The 15,960-nt window shown below is 44.9% G+C and overlaps 2 protein-coding genes across 7 annotated transcripts in view; one reads left to right on the forward strand and one right to left on the reverse strand.

Moving 5' to 3' along the window:
- The window catches only part of Dip-B (Dipeptidase B), a 69,141-nt gene extending 53,676 nt beyond the window's left edge, over window positions 1-15,465 (reverse strand). Inside the window, exon 1 of one of the 2 annotated variants that reach the window (XM_089580561.1) lies at window positions 15,346-15,465. The gene's annotated coding sequence lies outside the window, so the exon portion shown is untranslated. The remainder of the gene's footprint in view (window positions 1-15,345) is intronic. The other variant, XM_089580564.1, reaches the window with a different exon arrangement.
- LOC149351281 (uncharacterized) overlaps window positions 1-15,960 on the forward strand; it is a 25,108-nt gene continuing 9,148 nt past the window's right edge. For 2 of the 5 annotated variants that reach the window (XR_016290568.1, XR_016290569.1), the window contains exons 1-5: window positions 3-577; window positions 1,162-1,242; window positions 1,326-1,388; window positions 2,771-2,914; window positions 8,900-9,004. Coding sequence is in view for 1 of the 5 variants with exons in the window: in XM_089580569.1 (XP_089436695.1) it covers window positions 436-577; window positions 1,162-1,242; window positions 1,326-1,388; window positions 2,771-2,832 (348 nt within the window). In the remaining 4 variants the exon portion in view is untranslated. Of the gene's footprint in view, window positions 578-1,132; window positions 1,243-1,325; window positions 1,389-2,770; window positions 2,915-8,899; window positions 9,005-10,230; window positions 10,369-15,960 lie in introns of those variants that run through there. The other 3 variants (XR_016290570.1, XR_016290567.1, XM_089580569.1) reach the window with 3 other exon arrangements.

Raw genomic sequence — 15,960 nt, forward strand, 5'->3', positions numbered from 1 at the left:
ATTCGCGTTACTCTGGCGTCCTGGCCAGCCCGGCGAGGAACTGTACTGCGTGCGCCAGCGAGCGCTCCCAGCGAGCTGCCAGTCATGCTGAATGTTGCCGGCGTCTGGTGTGCAAACCAACGTGCGAGCTGAATGCCGACAAAACAAGCCTCTCGGGGAGCAGCCGGCTTAGCTTATCGACACTTTATCGGCTCCCAGCGCCAAGTCGCGCGGCCCCCTTCCTTTCACTCTCTCTTATCTGGAGAGGGAGGTGCTTCTATCGTAGCCACAGTGACAATTTACGCGGGTACTAAGCACGCCGGTTCTGCGTTCTGCGTGCCTCTCTTTATGCCATGGCTAAATCGCTGCATTCGACTTGGTTGTTCTTTCTCGGCATCTTAGTTCGGACAAGCTGACCTCAACACCGGCTAATTTCCTTTTTATTTTGCATATCATATGCTCTACTCTGAGACACGTATTTTTCGGCGCAGCAAGAGAGCACTTCAGCTTCCGAAAGCGCGCACTTTTTTCATTCATCAACGAAGTCTGCTTGCAACGCTTTACGACATTCCACGGAGCTATCCGCCCTTTCCCATCGGTAAGTCAGTACCTTTCAGGTCTTTGTCGTCACGGTTTTGCAGGCTGGAGTATGTACTGACTGCGACTTCAGTTAGGTGTACAGCTTTTACGAGCAAAATAGGTACTTTTATATCTACAGCAAGCTGTTTCTGTTGAGCGGTGGCAAGCGGTTGCGATATGTTTGAAACAGAAAGGCGCAAATGGGACGAGGGCAAGAAGGAGTTTGAAGCAACAGGACAGGCGCCTGTCCTGTTGCTTCAAACTCCTTCTTGCCCTCGTCCCATTTGCGCCTTTGTTTCACATGGCTACGAACCAACTAGCTCAAAACAGCGAGCGGCTGCGTCAGCAACTTGCACATTGACGGATAGCGTAATTATATACGTTTATGCGCCGGGGAATGTTCTCGCGGCCCTAATTCCTTAAGCATAATTCTAGACCCGAAAAAAAAAAAAAAGGCGCTCTCGGCAAATTTCGCATAGACGGGACAAGTCAGGGCGCTTCGGCAAAAGTGTGTGGCGTGAGGTCCGAGTAGTATACTCTCTAGTGAGAGAGAGAAAAAGAGGGGTGGGGGCAGGGTCTCCGGAACCCCCCACTTTTTTCCAGGGGGGGCAGCGTCTCAAAAGAACATCATCTTCTTCGTGCCTGGGACGAAACGTTTAGGCCATGGAAGCGAGGTTACACAAGGTATATTGCGTCACATTTTTTGTCACCGCTTTGATTACTGATGTGTTTCTAATGCCCCTTCGTATTTGTATTTTGGCTGGCAGCGGGAAGCACCTCTCATGAAAGTCAACCAGATGAGCGTGCGATAGGAGCAGAAAATATTTACGGTACGTTTTTGCAATGTTTTATTTCCACCGTACAGCTGCAACGGAAAAAGAATTGCACAAGTGAATCATGACCGGAGCGAAAAAATCGCGACACACGGCGCTATTGTTGCTGAGTGCACCGATAGCGAGAGTGCCAGGAACATTCCATTTCCTAAAGCGGGGGTGGCCGGCAGAAAGCAACCCACCTAGAGATTAACCCATCTGAAATGTAACGTCTTAAACGAACGCCTGTAGATCTCTTATCAGCCAAACCATGTGCTAAGGTGGCTGAGCACATAATCGCGTTTTATTTATTTTTTTGCGCTGGCGTGGCTATCGTTGTTATTTTTATCACCGTTTTCCTTTAAAAATGTGCTGGGGATGCACTGTCAAAAGTAATGTGTGGCAGTGCCTGCTTTCGGATGGGCTGCTTTCTGTCGGCCACCCCCACTTTGGAAAGTGGAATGTGCCAGGCACTCTCGCTATCTGCGCACACGGCTACAATAGCGCCGCGTCTCGCAATTTTTCCGCTCCGGTCGTGAGTCACTTGTGCTAATCTTTTTCCGTTGCAGCTGTACTCTTCATGTGCCTTTCATCAACTTTTTTGTGTGTCATGCATATCTTGCTATATTTCTTTTTTTTTTTTTAAAGATTACCGTATATACTCGTATAAGGGCCGCATCCTCAACTTGGCCGCCAGCAATTTGAAAAAAAAAAAAAAAGTGAGCCAAAAACTGTTTTATAAGCGCATAATTTTGGCCGCATAAAAATCGCTACGACCACGAACGCGTCGTCTCGCGCGCCGTGCTCGGCCTGGAACCCCGCACACGCGGTCCGTCATCGACGCTAGCTCGCTCGGCGTTCGCACCAGAAAGGATTGACAAAACGTTATGCTGTGCAAAAGCCAGGATGGGGTGCAGGCGTGTTGGGTGTGCCTTACCGTGCAAGAAAACAAGAGTGGCGCGTTTTTGGGCGGCGACGCGCCGCTCCAAGCCGTCACAAGCGCCGCACCTTAGATGGATCTCAACTTAGGATCACGTGAAATTAGCCAGTAAAGCAACAGTGATCGGGCAACCGCTAGCAACCTGTCTAACTGCGGGTGGTAATCGCGCAGACCGCGCGAGCACAATCCACACTTTTAATGCAGTGTGTATTCGAAGGATTCGTCGCGCCTGCGCTAATTCGTCATAAAAATGGGTATCGCCGCGTAAAAAGCGGACGCGTAATCGAGGCTGCGCTGTAGCAGAAATTTTTAGCGGAAAAACGCCGGGTCCATGTAAGGGCTGCACCCCGCAAGAACTGCGGAAAAAAAGTGCGGCCCATACACGAGTATATACGGTAATCAAAAAATGATTCATACAGTGTTTATTGGCTAATAATCACTTTTATCTCACTTATTACAGAGATCCCAGCAACCATAGCAATGGTGGAGAGCCCCTCTTGGCAACAGATTGTGCTTCGATAAAAATCGCAAGCCATGACGACACGCCCCCGGATGTCCGATCACTGCTACCAAAGAGCTACAAATTTCCAACGAACCAGAAAAGGTCCTGTAAATATGCATGGTTTGAGAAATTCACGTGGCTATCGTATGACTACGAATGCGACGTCGTGTTTTGCAATTTGTGTCAATAGCTTTCAAGGAAAGAGGAGAAAAACATTACAGCGGTGGAACTGTGTTTCATTCACAACGGGTTCAGTAATTGGAAAAAGGCTGTTGAAAAATTTCAGTGTCATGAGAAGAGCCATTTTCACTGCGTTTCCGCAAGCTGCCAACTGTCGAAAGAAAAAGGAATGCGTGTAGTGCAGCTATTATCGCAATACAGCAGCAGATAGCAGGAGGAAGCCAGGCAGGCACTGCGTGCAATAGTGAGTTCGGTGCATTAGCTATGCCACACAGGTCAAGCTTTACAAGGGCAAACGAAGGACGAAGGCAACCTCCTTGATCTGCTAGATGAACGATTGCAAGACGTGCCTGCTTTGAAGGAATGGCTGGAGAAGCGAGATAGGTGGCTGAGCAGCGACGTACAGAACGAGCTCATAGAAATTATGGTGCATAGCGTTCAGCGAGGCATCATAAAAGACATCAGATGCAGTCCATTTTATGCAATCATTGCTGACAGTACCACCAACGTAACAGGCAATGAGCAGTTCATTTTTTGTGCGTTGGGTAGATGGGATAACACTGGAAGTTCGTGAGGAATTTTTTGGCATGTACAATGCACCAGACAGCAGAGCTGAGACGTTGTGTAAAGCCTTGAGGGACATATTGAGCCTGGGCCTGGACTTTCAGAACCTAAGGGGGCATTGTTTTGACGGGGCCGCGAACATGGCAGGCAGATTTACTGGCGTGCAGAAAAGGATTACGGAATCTAAACCACTGCCTAGACTTGGCACTCCAGGAGGTCGCAAGGAACTGCAATGTCATCGGCGACGCTCTCAACATTGTAAAAGGATGTTTCCAATACAATACTCAAATCGAAGAACAGGAAGACTGTTTATTCGAGCGTTGTACTTCCCCCGGGTAATGATGCCGGTGAGCAAGATTGTTCTAGGCAGAACATCCTACTGCTACCACTGTGTCCAACGAGGTGGACAGTAAGAGTGAAATCAATGGAGAGGTTCATTGAGAACTATGAAAGGGTCCAGGCAACTTTGCAGGAACTGGTGCAAGCTCAAAGCTCTCTCATTGGCACCAGCAAGGCAGCCTTAAAAGGATATGAGAAAGTATTGAAGAAGTTCGAAAAGGAATTAGCGAGGATGCTTCAACACCCAGTTCACTGTGCTGCAAGAGCAAAAGAAGCAGCAGAGGCTCTTTGTGACTGCTTGTTAGGGATGCGGTCTGACGCCTCATTTGACGTCCTGTGGCAGCGGACGAACTCAAGAGAAACAGAGTTAGGTCTAAAGGAACCTTGAGCGCCCAGAGTTTCGCAGCCGCCCAGAAGGCTTCAATTCACAGACAAGCCTGATGAGCTTGCAGCGCTTGACGGCAAGTCATTACAGAGAAGAGGTTTTTGCCACTATCGATTGTATTACCACTGAGATCCGGCGGCGATTTGAACAGCCTGGCATGGAGCAGCTGATTAGCCTCGAGCGCATTTTGACGTTGCTCAAGGTCAAAACTTCATGTCAAACGACCTAAATGAGCTTTTAGGAGCACACGCTGCAGATTTTGACATCAGCAAGCTTTCAGCGCAACTCGTGCTTCTCCCAACGCTCCTGCGTGACGAGGGTCCGGTCGCAAGTGAACGCATTTTACAAATTCTGCAGGGGAAGTCTGCAGACATGCGTAATATGATGGACCAGGTTGTCCGGTACCTGCAACTCGTTTTTTCTGTGCCTGCGTCAGCTGCTTCAGGGAAGCGATCTTTCAGTGCTCTCAGGAGAGTAAAAACATTTCTGCGCAATCGAATGACGCAGAGGAGGCTGACACACCTTCTCCCTCTCCACGTGCACAAGAAGAGTTTCGGACCTGCATTTGGATGCTGTTATGAAAGAGTTCGTATCTAGAACAGCAGAACGAACAGCAACCTTCGGCCTCCTTTGAAAATCTCTCCTGCCCAACGTCCTCTTGTCATGCTAGCCTTGAAGCTCGTCAGTCTGCGATACTATAGCTTTGTACCTAGTGCCTACTTTCATGTCTACTTCCATGAATATATCAGTTCACATTTGCTTCAGTGCGAGCACAAATTCAGAAATATTATGTGTTTTTTTCGCAGCTTTCGAATTCGTTTACTCACTTGCGCAGTCTGTGCAGGTTTCAGTAATTATGAAATTTCCAACCATTTTTAAAGTGTATATACCAATGTAGAATAAGCGAAGATGCAATTATGTAAAATTGAAATGGCTACAATGAATTAAAATATTAATAATTAAGAAGTTTGCAGGAGCCAAGTGGATGCATCTAGCACAGGACCGGGTTAATTGTAGGAATATGGGAGCGACCTTTGCCCTGCAGTGGGTCTAGTCCGATGAAGCAAAGACAATACTGTGCCACAAGACAATACATGTGCCACAAGACAATACATGTGCCACAAGACAATACATGTGCCACAAGACAATACATGTGCCACCAGGTTCCAGCAACAGAGCTTGCTGCATGGTTTTTAACTGGTCCAACTGCTCCTTGCTAGAACCTTTCTGGCTTTCAACAGCACCAACTCGTTCCAGCAGAAACCTGCTGGTGCCAACTATACAGCTTGCTGGTTTTGAACAGCGATTTGCAGTTCCACCTAATAACTTTTTGCTGTTCAATTTGGAGAACTTCTTCCATTCTTTGGATAGTAATGAAGCTGTTTAGCTAAAAGAAATTTTCAGCTAACTCTTTTGGATTGTGCCCACTATAAACTGCATAAAGAGTGCCAAAATTTGATGAGAAAACTTTGCTTATTAACCATTTCTGACTAACACCACCAGTACACCCTCAACAGTGGGCACATGTAAGCATGAGTGGTAAGTTCTACATGTAAGTTATATATGTATTGCAGTTTATGGTTTGTTTATGGTTTATGGGGTTTAACATCCCAAAGTGACTGCTTGCCAAGTGGGGTTTGAAACTGTACATGTGCTGCATGGTCCTGCAAGGTGACTGACATTTTAGCATACATTGCAGCAGTTGCTGGTTGCAACAGCTATTGGTCCCAGCAGCTGTTGGGAATGTGTATAATAACCAAACACTGTTGGAACCAGCACTGCTGGAACCAGCAGATTTCAAGTTCAAAATTTTCACTTAAGTTATGATAATGTTACATTTTTGTTATGGTCAAATGTTATTTCAATGTGCTTAATATCCTTTTTTTTTGACAATTTTGTAATGTTACATATAAACGTTAGATTAACCTTGCCCAAACATTAATGAATCATATAAACAACATAAATGTAACATTTTCGAAAAATGGTGAAGCAGCCCTGCACAAGCATGTAGGCCCACAAGTTGTGACTGCACACAACTTACAACGCTTTGCAAGAACCAGCAACGATGGCGTCACCTCAGCTCCAATATGTAGCACAACATGCAACTCTTATTCACACACCTGCGAACAGATATCATGTTGTCAAGCTTATATACGCATTACTGAGGGATGTCCCACAAGTGATAGTGGCGAATGGGTAATAAACAGTTTCGTGACAAAATAGTGGGGCTCTGCATGCAATCTGTGGCGAGTACTATCTAAGAGATGACGTTGCAAAGTACTGCTAGATGAAAAACGTCTTTTCTGTAAAAACATCGGGGAAAGTTCTAGAAATCAATGCTCGAAATATATTTGTAATGTTTTATAGTTGACTCTAACATTACAATAACCTTTAGAAGACTATTAAGCTGCCGCGGTGGCTCAGTGGTTATGGCACTCAGCTGCTGACCCAAAAGAGGCGGGTTCAATCCTGGACACGACAATCACATTTCAACAAAGGCGAAATGCTGGAGGCCCGTGTACTGTGCGATGTCAATGTACGTTAAAGAACCCCAGGTGGTCGAAATTCCCAGAGCCCTTCACTACGATGCCCCTCATAGCCTGAGTCGCTTTGGGACGAACTCCATAAACCAGAAGACTATATTAAAAAATGTTTGTTTAGAGTGTTAAAATAGCATTTTCTATATAACTTACAATGTTATATGTTAATTCTTAACATTGATGTAAGGTTACAATGAAACATGTAACATTACTGCCTGTAACTTGCATAACATTTTTATAACACTATTCTAATGTTCGGTGCTGCCTGGGTCAGCACTCTGTCAGGGTCTTAATTATACTTCTCTGGACTCCTCCCTTTCATCAAAGTGCATCACGTAAATAAAATAAGCATGTTTTAAGCTTTTAAATGTGGTCATGCTTGCAAAAAAACAATTACCAGAGCTACTGTAAAACATGACATCTATCTTTGAAAACACTTTCCTGCATTCATTTTGCTCGCCTGGCTTGAGGTGGTTCTATGCGGCTTGTCACAAAAGGTTCCTAATAGATTACAGCCACGCGCAGCACATTACATCCCAGCTGTGCGAGATACCAGCAAATTACAACAGATGCCAAACAAATTACAAGTGCATATGGAGAAACCCTGACTGAAGGTGCTAAACTTAAACATCCTTGAAACAAACATAAATGCAACCTTAACTAAAAGGTAACCCTGCAGGACTACACCTGCAAACTGTGACAGCACACAGCTTCAATTTGCTCTGAAAGGAACGAGACCTACAGCTGAACACTAAAATGCAGCACTATACAGGGTGTTTCACCTAAGACTTTACACAATTTATAAAATTAGGCTTTTTGAGTTAGAAGAGTGCTTTTTTTGGCATAGCACTGTCAGCAGTGTAGCACATCAGAATACAGCTAAGACTTGTTAACTAGCAGATTGATTAACTAGTATTTAATAGTTGACTTTTTAACTATTGATGGAAGGCTCTTTTATTATTGACAGGCATGTAGCCCACCGTAATTAAGAGCCATATCAGTTTTAAGCATTTCAAAAACTGTTACCCTCAGCGCTGTGGACCAACAGATTTTGGCTATTTCAACGAGTTGCATGCACTGAAGAGGTTGCATTGCCTGCAAGCTTCTGGAATGTGCGAGTATATTGGTGCGATGTAGCCAAATTTTGTTGGGCCACAGCGACGACGGTAAGCGCATTTTCAAAATTCTAAAAACTGATATGGATATTAAGATGGGTTATGTGCCTCTTAATAATTAAGCAGCCTATCATTAATAGTTAAAAAGTTAACTATTCAATATTAGCTATCCAACCTGCTAGTTGGCACATCTTAGCTGCATTCTGATGTACTACACCGCTGACAATGCTATGCTGAAAAAAGTGCTCTTCTAACTCAAAACGGCTATTTTTAAAAATTATATAAAGTGTATATGTAATACGTGCAACGAATGCACTCACATTCAAATTGATACATGGGCTCACGCTTATGTAGTCAGCCACAAAGGGTGCCCCATTAGTGTTATTGGAGAATAGGGAGTAAGTAAAATTTTCTGTTGACATTTTGGTGGTGTGTATGCTATGGCTGTTCATAATACAAGAGCTTTAACTCCACATTATGTTAGTGGAAGAATATATTAGTGTATGGACAGTGGAAAAAAGCCCTGGAATGCAATGCTTGTTATATTACTGTCATGGGGGACCTTGATACGCACCTGACGAGGGTGCAGGAGTTTTGATCGTAAGAATGGTAATTGGACATCTTTAAACTAACTGAACATCCACTGTTTTCACGAAACCGTAGCGTTGAACTAAACATCTACCGCAATTGCCAAAAGTAGCCAGGCAGCAAGGCTTGCTTGTTCAGTGCTATAGTGGAGCACTTGAGCCACCGCCCTAACTCGAAAGCTCTAAGGTAAGAAGCCTTTTCCTCACCTTTAAAAAGCTTTGGATTTTTAGGGAAGCTGTAAGCTCCGCTGTACGAGCGAGACGCAAAACCATGCTGCCTGGTTACTCTTGGCAAAGACTGTACATATTGCTTCCATGCTGCCTGTTTAAAAATTCTGTTTGAAAATTGTGTGATTGCAAATGGTTCCTCTGTATAGATGCCAAAGGAAGCTATGGGAAGAGAAAAAGTGGCAGCAGCCCAGGATCACACAAGGCATAGGAGCAGACAAAACTTTTCAAGGAAAGTGTTGATGTTTGATTCGGTATGTATGAGTAGAAATCTAGCAACTTTTCTTTTTTTTTCTTTTAACTACAAGGGCAAGTAAAGGAAGTATATTTTGGTTAAACAACGTCATGGCGAAATAAAACTTAAATGTGCCGCCGCGGTGGCTCAGCGGTTATGGTGCTCGGCTGCTGACCCGAAAGACGCGGGTTCGATCCCAGCCGCGGCGGCTAGAATTTCTTTGGAGGAGAAATTCTAGAGGCCCGTGTACTGCGCAATGTCAGTGCACGTTAAAGAACCCCAGGTGGTCGAAATTTCCAGAGCCCTCCACTACGGCGTCTCTCATAGCCTTAGTCGCTTTGGGACGTTAAACCCCATAAAACCAAACCAAAGCTTAAATGTAACCTTCCTAATGTCTTGCCTTTTACCTGGCTATTGACCATGACCAAAGAGACTGCTCACTGAGAGACTTTTGGCGTCTTATTCCCCGAGTGTCACGACCCATCCGGTGGGCGACCCTTAATCCTTAAAGGTGAAGAGTAATCTGAACTCGTTTTTTTGCCGCGGGAACTGAATCTACACGTTCCGAGCATTCTTAGAAACTTCGACTTATTGCCCTGTGTGGCAGATTTCCCTAATTAAATCAGATTAACATCCGGCTCCTGCCTTTTTTTAATTCTCCCCGTACGGTGGGCGGAGTGAACCAACGCGTGGAGTGCCTTTCAGCCAGCTCCGTGGAGGCTTTGCTTTCGCTTTATTTTGTTTTTAGGTTTCCATGAATAGTTTCATTCGCAGATAATATAGCCGCAAAATAAGCCCGCAGAAATAAAAATACGCGCGGACTATTTGCTACTACGGATTACTACGTATTACTCCGCCGATGGCAGAGCGGCAAGCCTCCACGGGGCTGGCTGAAAGGCATTCCAAGCGTTGGTCGACTCCGCCCACCATACGGGAGCGTTAAAAAAAAAAAGGCGGGAGCCGGACGTTAATCCGATTTAATTAGGGAAATCAGCCACACAGGGCAATACATCGAAGTTTCTAAGAATGCTCGGAACGTGTTGATTGAGCTCCCGCGGCAAAAAGACGAGTTCAGATTCCTCTTCACTGCACCTTTAAGCGCCCGCAGGGAATATATTTCCTACTTCATTCAAATGCTTCTGCTTGCCAAAGGCATGCGACTTCGCTTACAATATTGTGGCGCCATCTAGTGTAAGGCCTTGGAAGCATACTAAAAAAAGTAATTTTTTTTTCGCAACTTGCTAGGTGCCACTGCACGTTTTCTGGAACTTGGCACCTTTTTTTTCGTTCCAAGTGCTCTTGCGTGCGTTGATCGCCATGAAGAGAAATTACGGATGCTGTGTCCCCTGCTGCCAGTGAAGTAAGTAAATTGTATACAATCGATATTTTGAAGTTTCCTTTAACGTGTAATAGTGTTTTAGAGCCTTGTTCAAGCTGTCATGTGGGAACATATTTCCCTGTGGGCTTTGCACGGAAACTCAAGTCAATTTCCCTATCTTTTTTCTGCCTCCGGACGCCGGACATCTGACTGCAGAAGAGGCTTTAGATCTGTTTTTTTTTTTTTCACTTCCTGACAACGTAGACCACTCGACAGATAGTGAAGATGATGACTTTGATGAGCCAGCAGCAGTTGTTACCCAATCGAAAGATGTAGAGCACAGCATTGCACCTTGCATCAACTACTCAGATTCCCACTCGAGCAGCGATAGCGTTTCAGAACATGAAAGTGATGATGAAGATTGGGGCATACGTTCTCTTCCGCATGAAAAAAAAATTCCTAAGTTTTCGTCACTTCCGCCAGCGTCATCGAATCTCCCCGAGACCTAACACACCTCTGCAGATTTTCGAGGCACTGTTTGGTGAAGCTGAAAAAATTCTTGTGCGCAAAACCAACTTGTTTGCAAAACAAGAAAAGTTAAAAAGGTGGCAAGACACAACAATCAAAGAGATGCATGCGTTTCTAGGTGTGATAATAAAGATGGGTTTTCACAAGATCGAGAACCGAAGGGATTATTGGTGTACCGACAGCGACCTCACCATAACTTCGATCAATTGCATCATGCCAAGATCCCGATTTTTTATGCTTTTGAGGGCTCTCCATGCCAATGACAACACAACGTCAGTGCCAAAAGGTGAGCCAGGTCATGACCCATTGCACAGCTACTTATGACGTCAGTAATGAGCAAATTTGGAGAGTGCTACCAACCATCTTCCTGCTACTCAATTGATGACAGCATGGTTCGTTTCAAGGGGAGGAAGTCCTTCAAGCAGTATATGTCTCTAAAACCGATCAACCACGGCTTCACTGGGTGCGCGCAGATGCCGCTACTGGTTTTGTGATCCAGTTTGACGTTTATACCGGAAAAGAGAGTGATGGAAGCGGCTTCGGCACTCGTGTGGTAAGGAAGTTCACTGAGAAACCGGCACAAACCGAGTGACTTGTGGTGTTCGACTTCTTTTCGTTGCCAGAACTGCTCCAGAATCTCTTCGAAGAAGGTATCTATTCAGTTGCCACTGTGCAATATAGCAAAAGAAAGGGCTTCCCGAGATTCTCCACACCTGCCATGTAAAAGGGAATGCGGCAGCCCTTCAGTGGCAAAACAAGAGGCTTGTGAACGTACTCACGACTGCCCACAATCGCTCGCACACAGTGAGTGTCTCTAAGAAAGCAAACGATGGCACTAAAATTGACCTGCAGTGTCCTCTTGCTATAGTTGAGTACACGAAATACATGCGTGGAGTAGACCGCTTCGACCAGCTACACGGTCAGTAGAAAGTCTCGAAAGTGGTGGGTGCACCTCTTTTATTTCAATCTTGACTGCGCTCTTGTAAACAGCTGTGTGCTGTACAGTCTGTCAAATGTTGGTTGCGATGACCACCTACCCTTCCTAATAAGGCTGTCAAGGCAGCTTGTCAACGGCTACACAAGCAGGAAAAGATCAGCTGCCCTTGCGCCACGACGACCTTCCATCAAAAAGCCTGCAAAAAATCTTGGCGTGCCAGATAACTCGCTTCGCCGCCACACTCCACTTCCCGGAAGGGGCAATGTCATACAAGCGCTGCAGGTATTGCTCCACTGCCAAGAATGACAAATGGTAAAAGATCATCTGTTCAACGTGCAAGGTTCACCTCTGCATTGTTCCCTGCTTCATGAAGTTCCACCGTAAGTAGGACAGCCCTCATAGCCCACAAGGAAGAATACTCCCACAGCTGTGTTTTCCACCACATACAAGCTGATGCGTTCTTTTGCTTGAAAATGGCTTAAGAGACTAATGGAGATTGTTTTTGAAACGTTTAGTCAATTTATTCATAGTAGAAGCACTATCGGCTTTTAAGGGTTAAATTTTCTTGGGTACAGCATCCTAGCAAAATCATCTTCTTTGAGCAGCCAACATAGGGCAATAATGATCTTGCATGTATGCTGTTGTAGGCTCTTTGAAACCTACTAAGCTAACCCACGACTTCATTATGTGACTCAGTATTCATGGCCATAGAACTTGTATATATGACATGATCCACCAGTGACCCACGACGTGATGAACACTCCAAATAAGAATTTGATCATTCCTAAAATGCAAGTAAAAACTAAGGCATTGTATAGCTTCCTCAGGAAGAAAGAACCGGTGTGAAGGGTAAAAGAATGGTTAAAGTGACTTGAAGTCATGTGCTAAGATTTTTAGAACGCAGTGTGAAGTAAATGGAATTTGTAACATTGTGGATGAATCCTAACAACCTCTTCCTGTGTCAGTGTCTTGTAGAAGGCAACAGTACAAGTAGCACAAGACTACGTAACAAACATTCAACAAAATTACAGGTCAAAGTTGGCTTGCAATCGCACGCATTCTGTGGGCTATCATGAACCTGGGCTATGCTGAAAGTGTTGTACTGAGCTGCAACTGAAAATACAAGTAACCGGCTTTTGGTATTTAGAGGCTCCCTGCAAAATGCTGTTCTGTTCATGCAATCTCCAGATCATCTGTAATACAGGCATAGTAAGGATTTCGCAAACTGGAAAACACAAAACTGTTTCGCAGACATGTGAAAGTCCCAGACATTTATCACTTAAGTACGCATAGATCACAGTTCACAATCAAAACAAACAAGCGAGACAGTAAGGTTAAAAGAAAACAGCTGAAAATTAGAACAAATGCAAAAGAAAGACCATCAGCAGCAATATTGGGATGCAATAATAGTTTAAGAATGGTATTGTAGTTCTCAGAGCTGATTTAGTGCTCAAGAGTCATTCCATAGCCAAGGCAGTTTGTTTTCCTATCAGATGAATTTTCCGCCACATTTGCAATTTGCAACATAAATAGGCTTTTTTTAAAATCATGCACAGTGGAGCATTTACTCTTCGCTTGCATCTCTTTTTCAAAAACAACACATACAAACATTTAATTCCCCTTTTGATGCTTGGTGACAAGTTTCAGTGCGATGCAGATTTTCGAGTGCAGGTCTCAGTACAAGGAATGCACTAGGTGGCCAACTTTCAATCTGTCGTCTGCCATGGCAACACACACATGGCCCACCACCTCTGCCAAGCGGTCACCACCATCCAACACATCAAGTGCACATAGAGAGTGGTGGAAGAGTGCCATACTTGGGAACAGTAATAGGAAAAATGGGCAGATCAGCCTGATGCGACAGTCCTGTGGCTGGAGGGCCTCCTTTGAGGGGCATCTGCCACTTCATTCTTGGGTTGTATTTGAATGTAGGTGGCCAGCACTATAACTAGGGGAGGTGCGGTGGGTTGGTCGCTGGTGCTCCTGAAGAGTGGAACGTCACGCCAGTAGGCTTCACCGACAAACGCGAGATTCCTTGGGGGAGATGGGTACTGTTTACGCAGTAAAAGTCTGGAGGAGCGTCGGTACTACTAGCCTTGGCAGGAAATCTCTTCTGCCCTGTTTAACTGATGCGTTTTCACCCGCGGGCCAAAAGTTGCTGTTTGCCGAAAAAGCGTATAGCTACTACACCAGTCTATTCTTGCGCCTCGAAGCGCTAATCGTTGCGAGTAGGGCACATGTTCAACCAAGCTATATTTCCATGAGCTACAAAAAATTCTCTCAGCTGCACCGCGCAACAGCGCGAAGAGTTTAAAACTGCAAGAAACTGACTGCCTCAACCCCAACCGCACCTCAACAACCTGCGCGCCACTGTCAGAAAGTTTGATTATCTGAAGTTCCGCATTTGCTTAAGTTCGTACACATGACGCTATGGAAAAAAAAAAAACGCGTCACGGACGCAGCTCGGGTAACTTGGGCCATTGCCAGTTTCTACAACTGTCAGGTGGTTTGCGTTTGAGCTGGAAGTGCGTGAATTCGTCGTGTTCGGACTGTAAAATCCATCTCACGGCGTTCTCACCCAGCTCAGTTTAAACTTGCTGCATCACTAATACCTCACACAGGAAACTTTCGCATAGCAAGCAGTCATCACAGAGAGCAAGAAATAAGGAAATAATGGTTAGTTATTCTCGGCTACCATGTGATTTCCGTCACCGATCAACATCGCTATGCAATGCATGCGTAGTTTTTTGCTTCACTAGTTTTGATCACTGCGAAAACAAACAATAAAAAACCTGTTGTGGACATCGTCATTTTGACAAATATTTGATGTGCGTGGAAATAGGTGGAAACCACAAGCATTAAACTTTGTACACATGCACATCAACTCTAAAGGTCAAAATAGAAGATCAACGGCACGAACATAGAAGAGTGCGCGTTGCCTGGAAAGAAACTGCCACAACGAAGCTGATACGCATTTTATCAGAGAACAAAGCAAGCAACGCGATAAACTAAAAAACGGATTGCAAACTCACGCTCCGCTCCCCTACCCAGCATTTTTATTCTCTTCCAGAAACTAATTGCCCCTGCCACAACGCCTATCAAACGCTTTAAAATGGTAGATTCGGGCGAGTTCTGTGAATGAAACGTTGGGTTTCATGAGTGCACGAACTACCGACTTGCAATATTTTTCGAAACTCAGTCAGGCTCGCCTTTTAACAAGTTTCCATGCATTTAAGTGGCCTTGTCTCATCGTTCGTTTTTCGTCACTGGCGTTCCATGGGTTTTCCAACCGAAATTTTCGAGTGCATCGAGCGACAATCTCGCCGGTATGTACGCCGGTGTCTCTTGCAAACCGAATGTTTTTTATAATGAATAATTTGACGCAGCGGGCTACACGTCTAACAAAAAAAAAAAACGCATCCGAACGAACTGCGTACAAATGTACTGGTAAACAGTCAGCAATGCTCACAATTATGCTGACACACGGTGAGCAAACGCTTGGATTCAACACCTCCTTTCTGACACGACAGCACTGTCCTCAAAGACATAACACCACACACTTGGAGAAAGCGCTTACAGCTTATGGTGCACGAGGTGGCTTCTTTATCGAGTTCACCGTGCGACGTGCGTTCACTGAGCGTTTGCCGTGCGTTCACTCACCGACCACGTGTACCGTATGGCCTGTTATGTAATTTCAAAAAAAGCACCTTTGCGATCGCAGCGGCCCCACTCGGCCGTCAAGCTCTTCACAACAACAAACGACGCGGAGAGAGCCTTAAAACAATAGTTTCTCAAATTGAAAAACTCTACCTTCGTAACCTCCACGGTTCGAAAAGAAATAAAAAGTGGTCTATATTAGCATAAAACTGTTGCATCACTTGCGACCATGAAATGTACTTGTAAAGGTTGATTAAAAGGTGGTGGTGGTAGTGGTTTATTTGAAAAATAAAAAAGTGATCAGCAAAAGAGTGTTGCCGGCCGCGGCAATTGCTATCTAATATCTTAAGCACCCGAGCTGCAGCCGGCGGAAATGAAAGGGAAAGAAAGGACAGGGTAGAGCTTTCCAAGACCTACTAACTTGATCAAAACATTTGGACTCAAGGTTGATCAAAATATTTAAATTACAAAGTTTGCAGGGTGCCGCTAAATCTACAAACTGCACAGCATGTTTCTCAGAAATAGCGACGACGGA

The sequence above is a fragment of the Amblyomma mixtum genome, chromosome 3, assembly GCF_055824585.1.
Source record: "Amblyomma mixtum isolate Tamu chromosome 3, ASM5582458v1, whole genome shotgun sequence".
In the NCBI taxonomy this organism is placed as follows: domain Eukaryota; kingdom Metazoa; phylum Arthropoda; class Arachnida; order Ixodida; family Ixodidae; genus Amblyomma; species Amblyomma mixtum.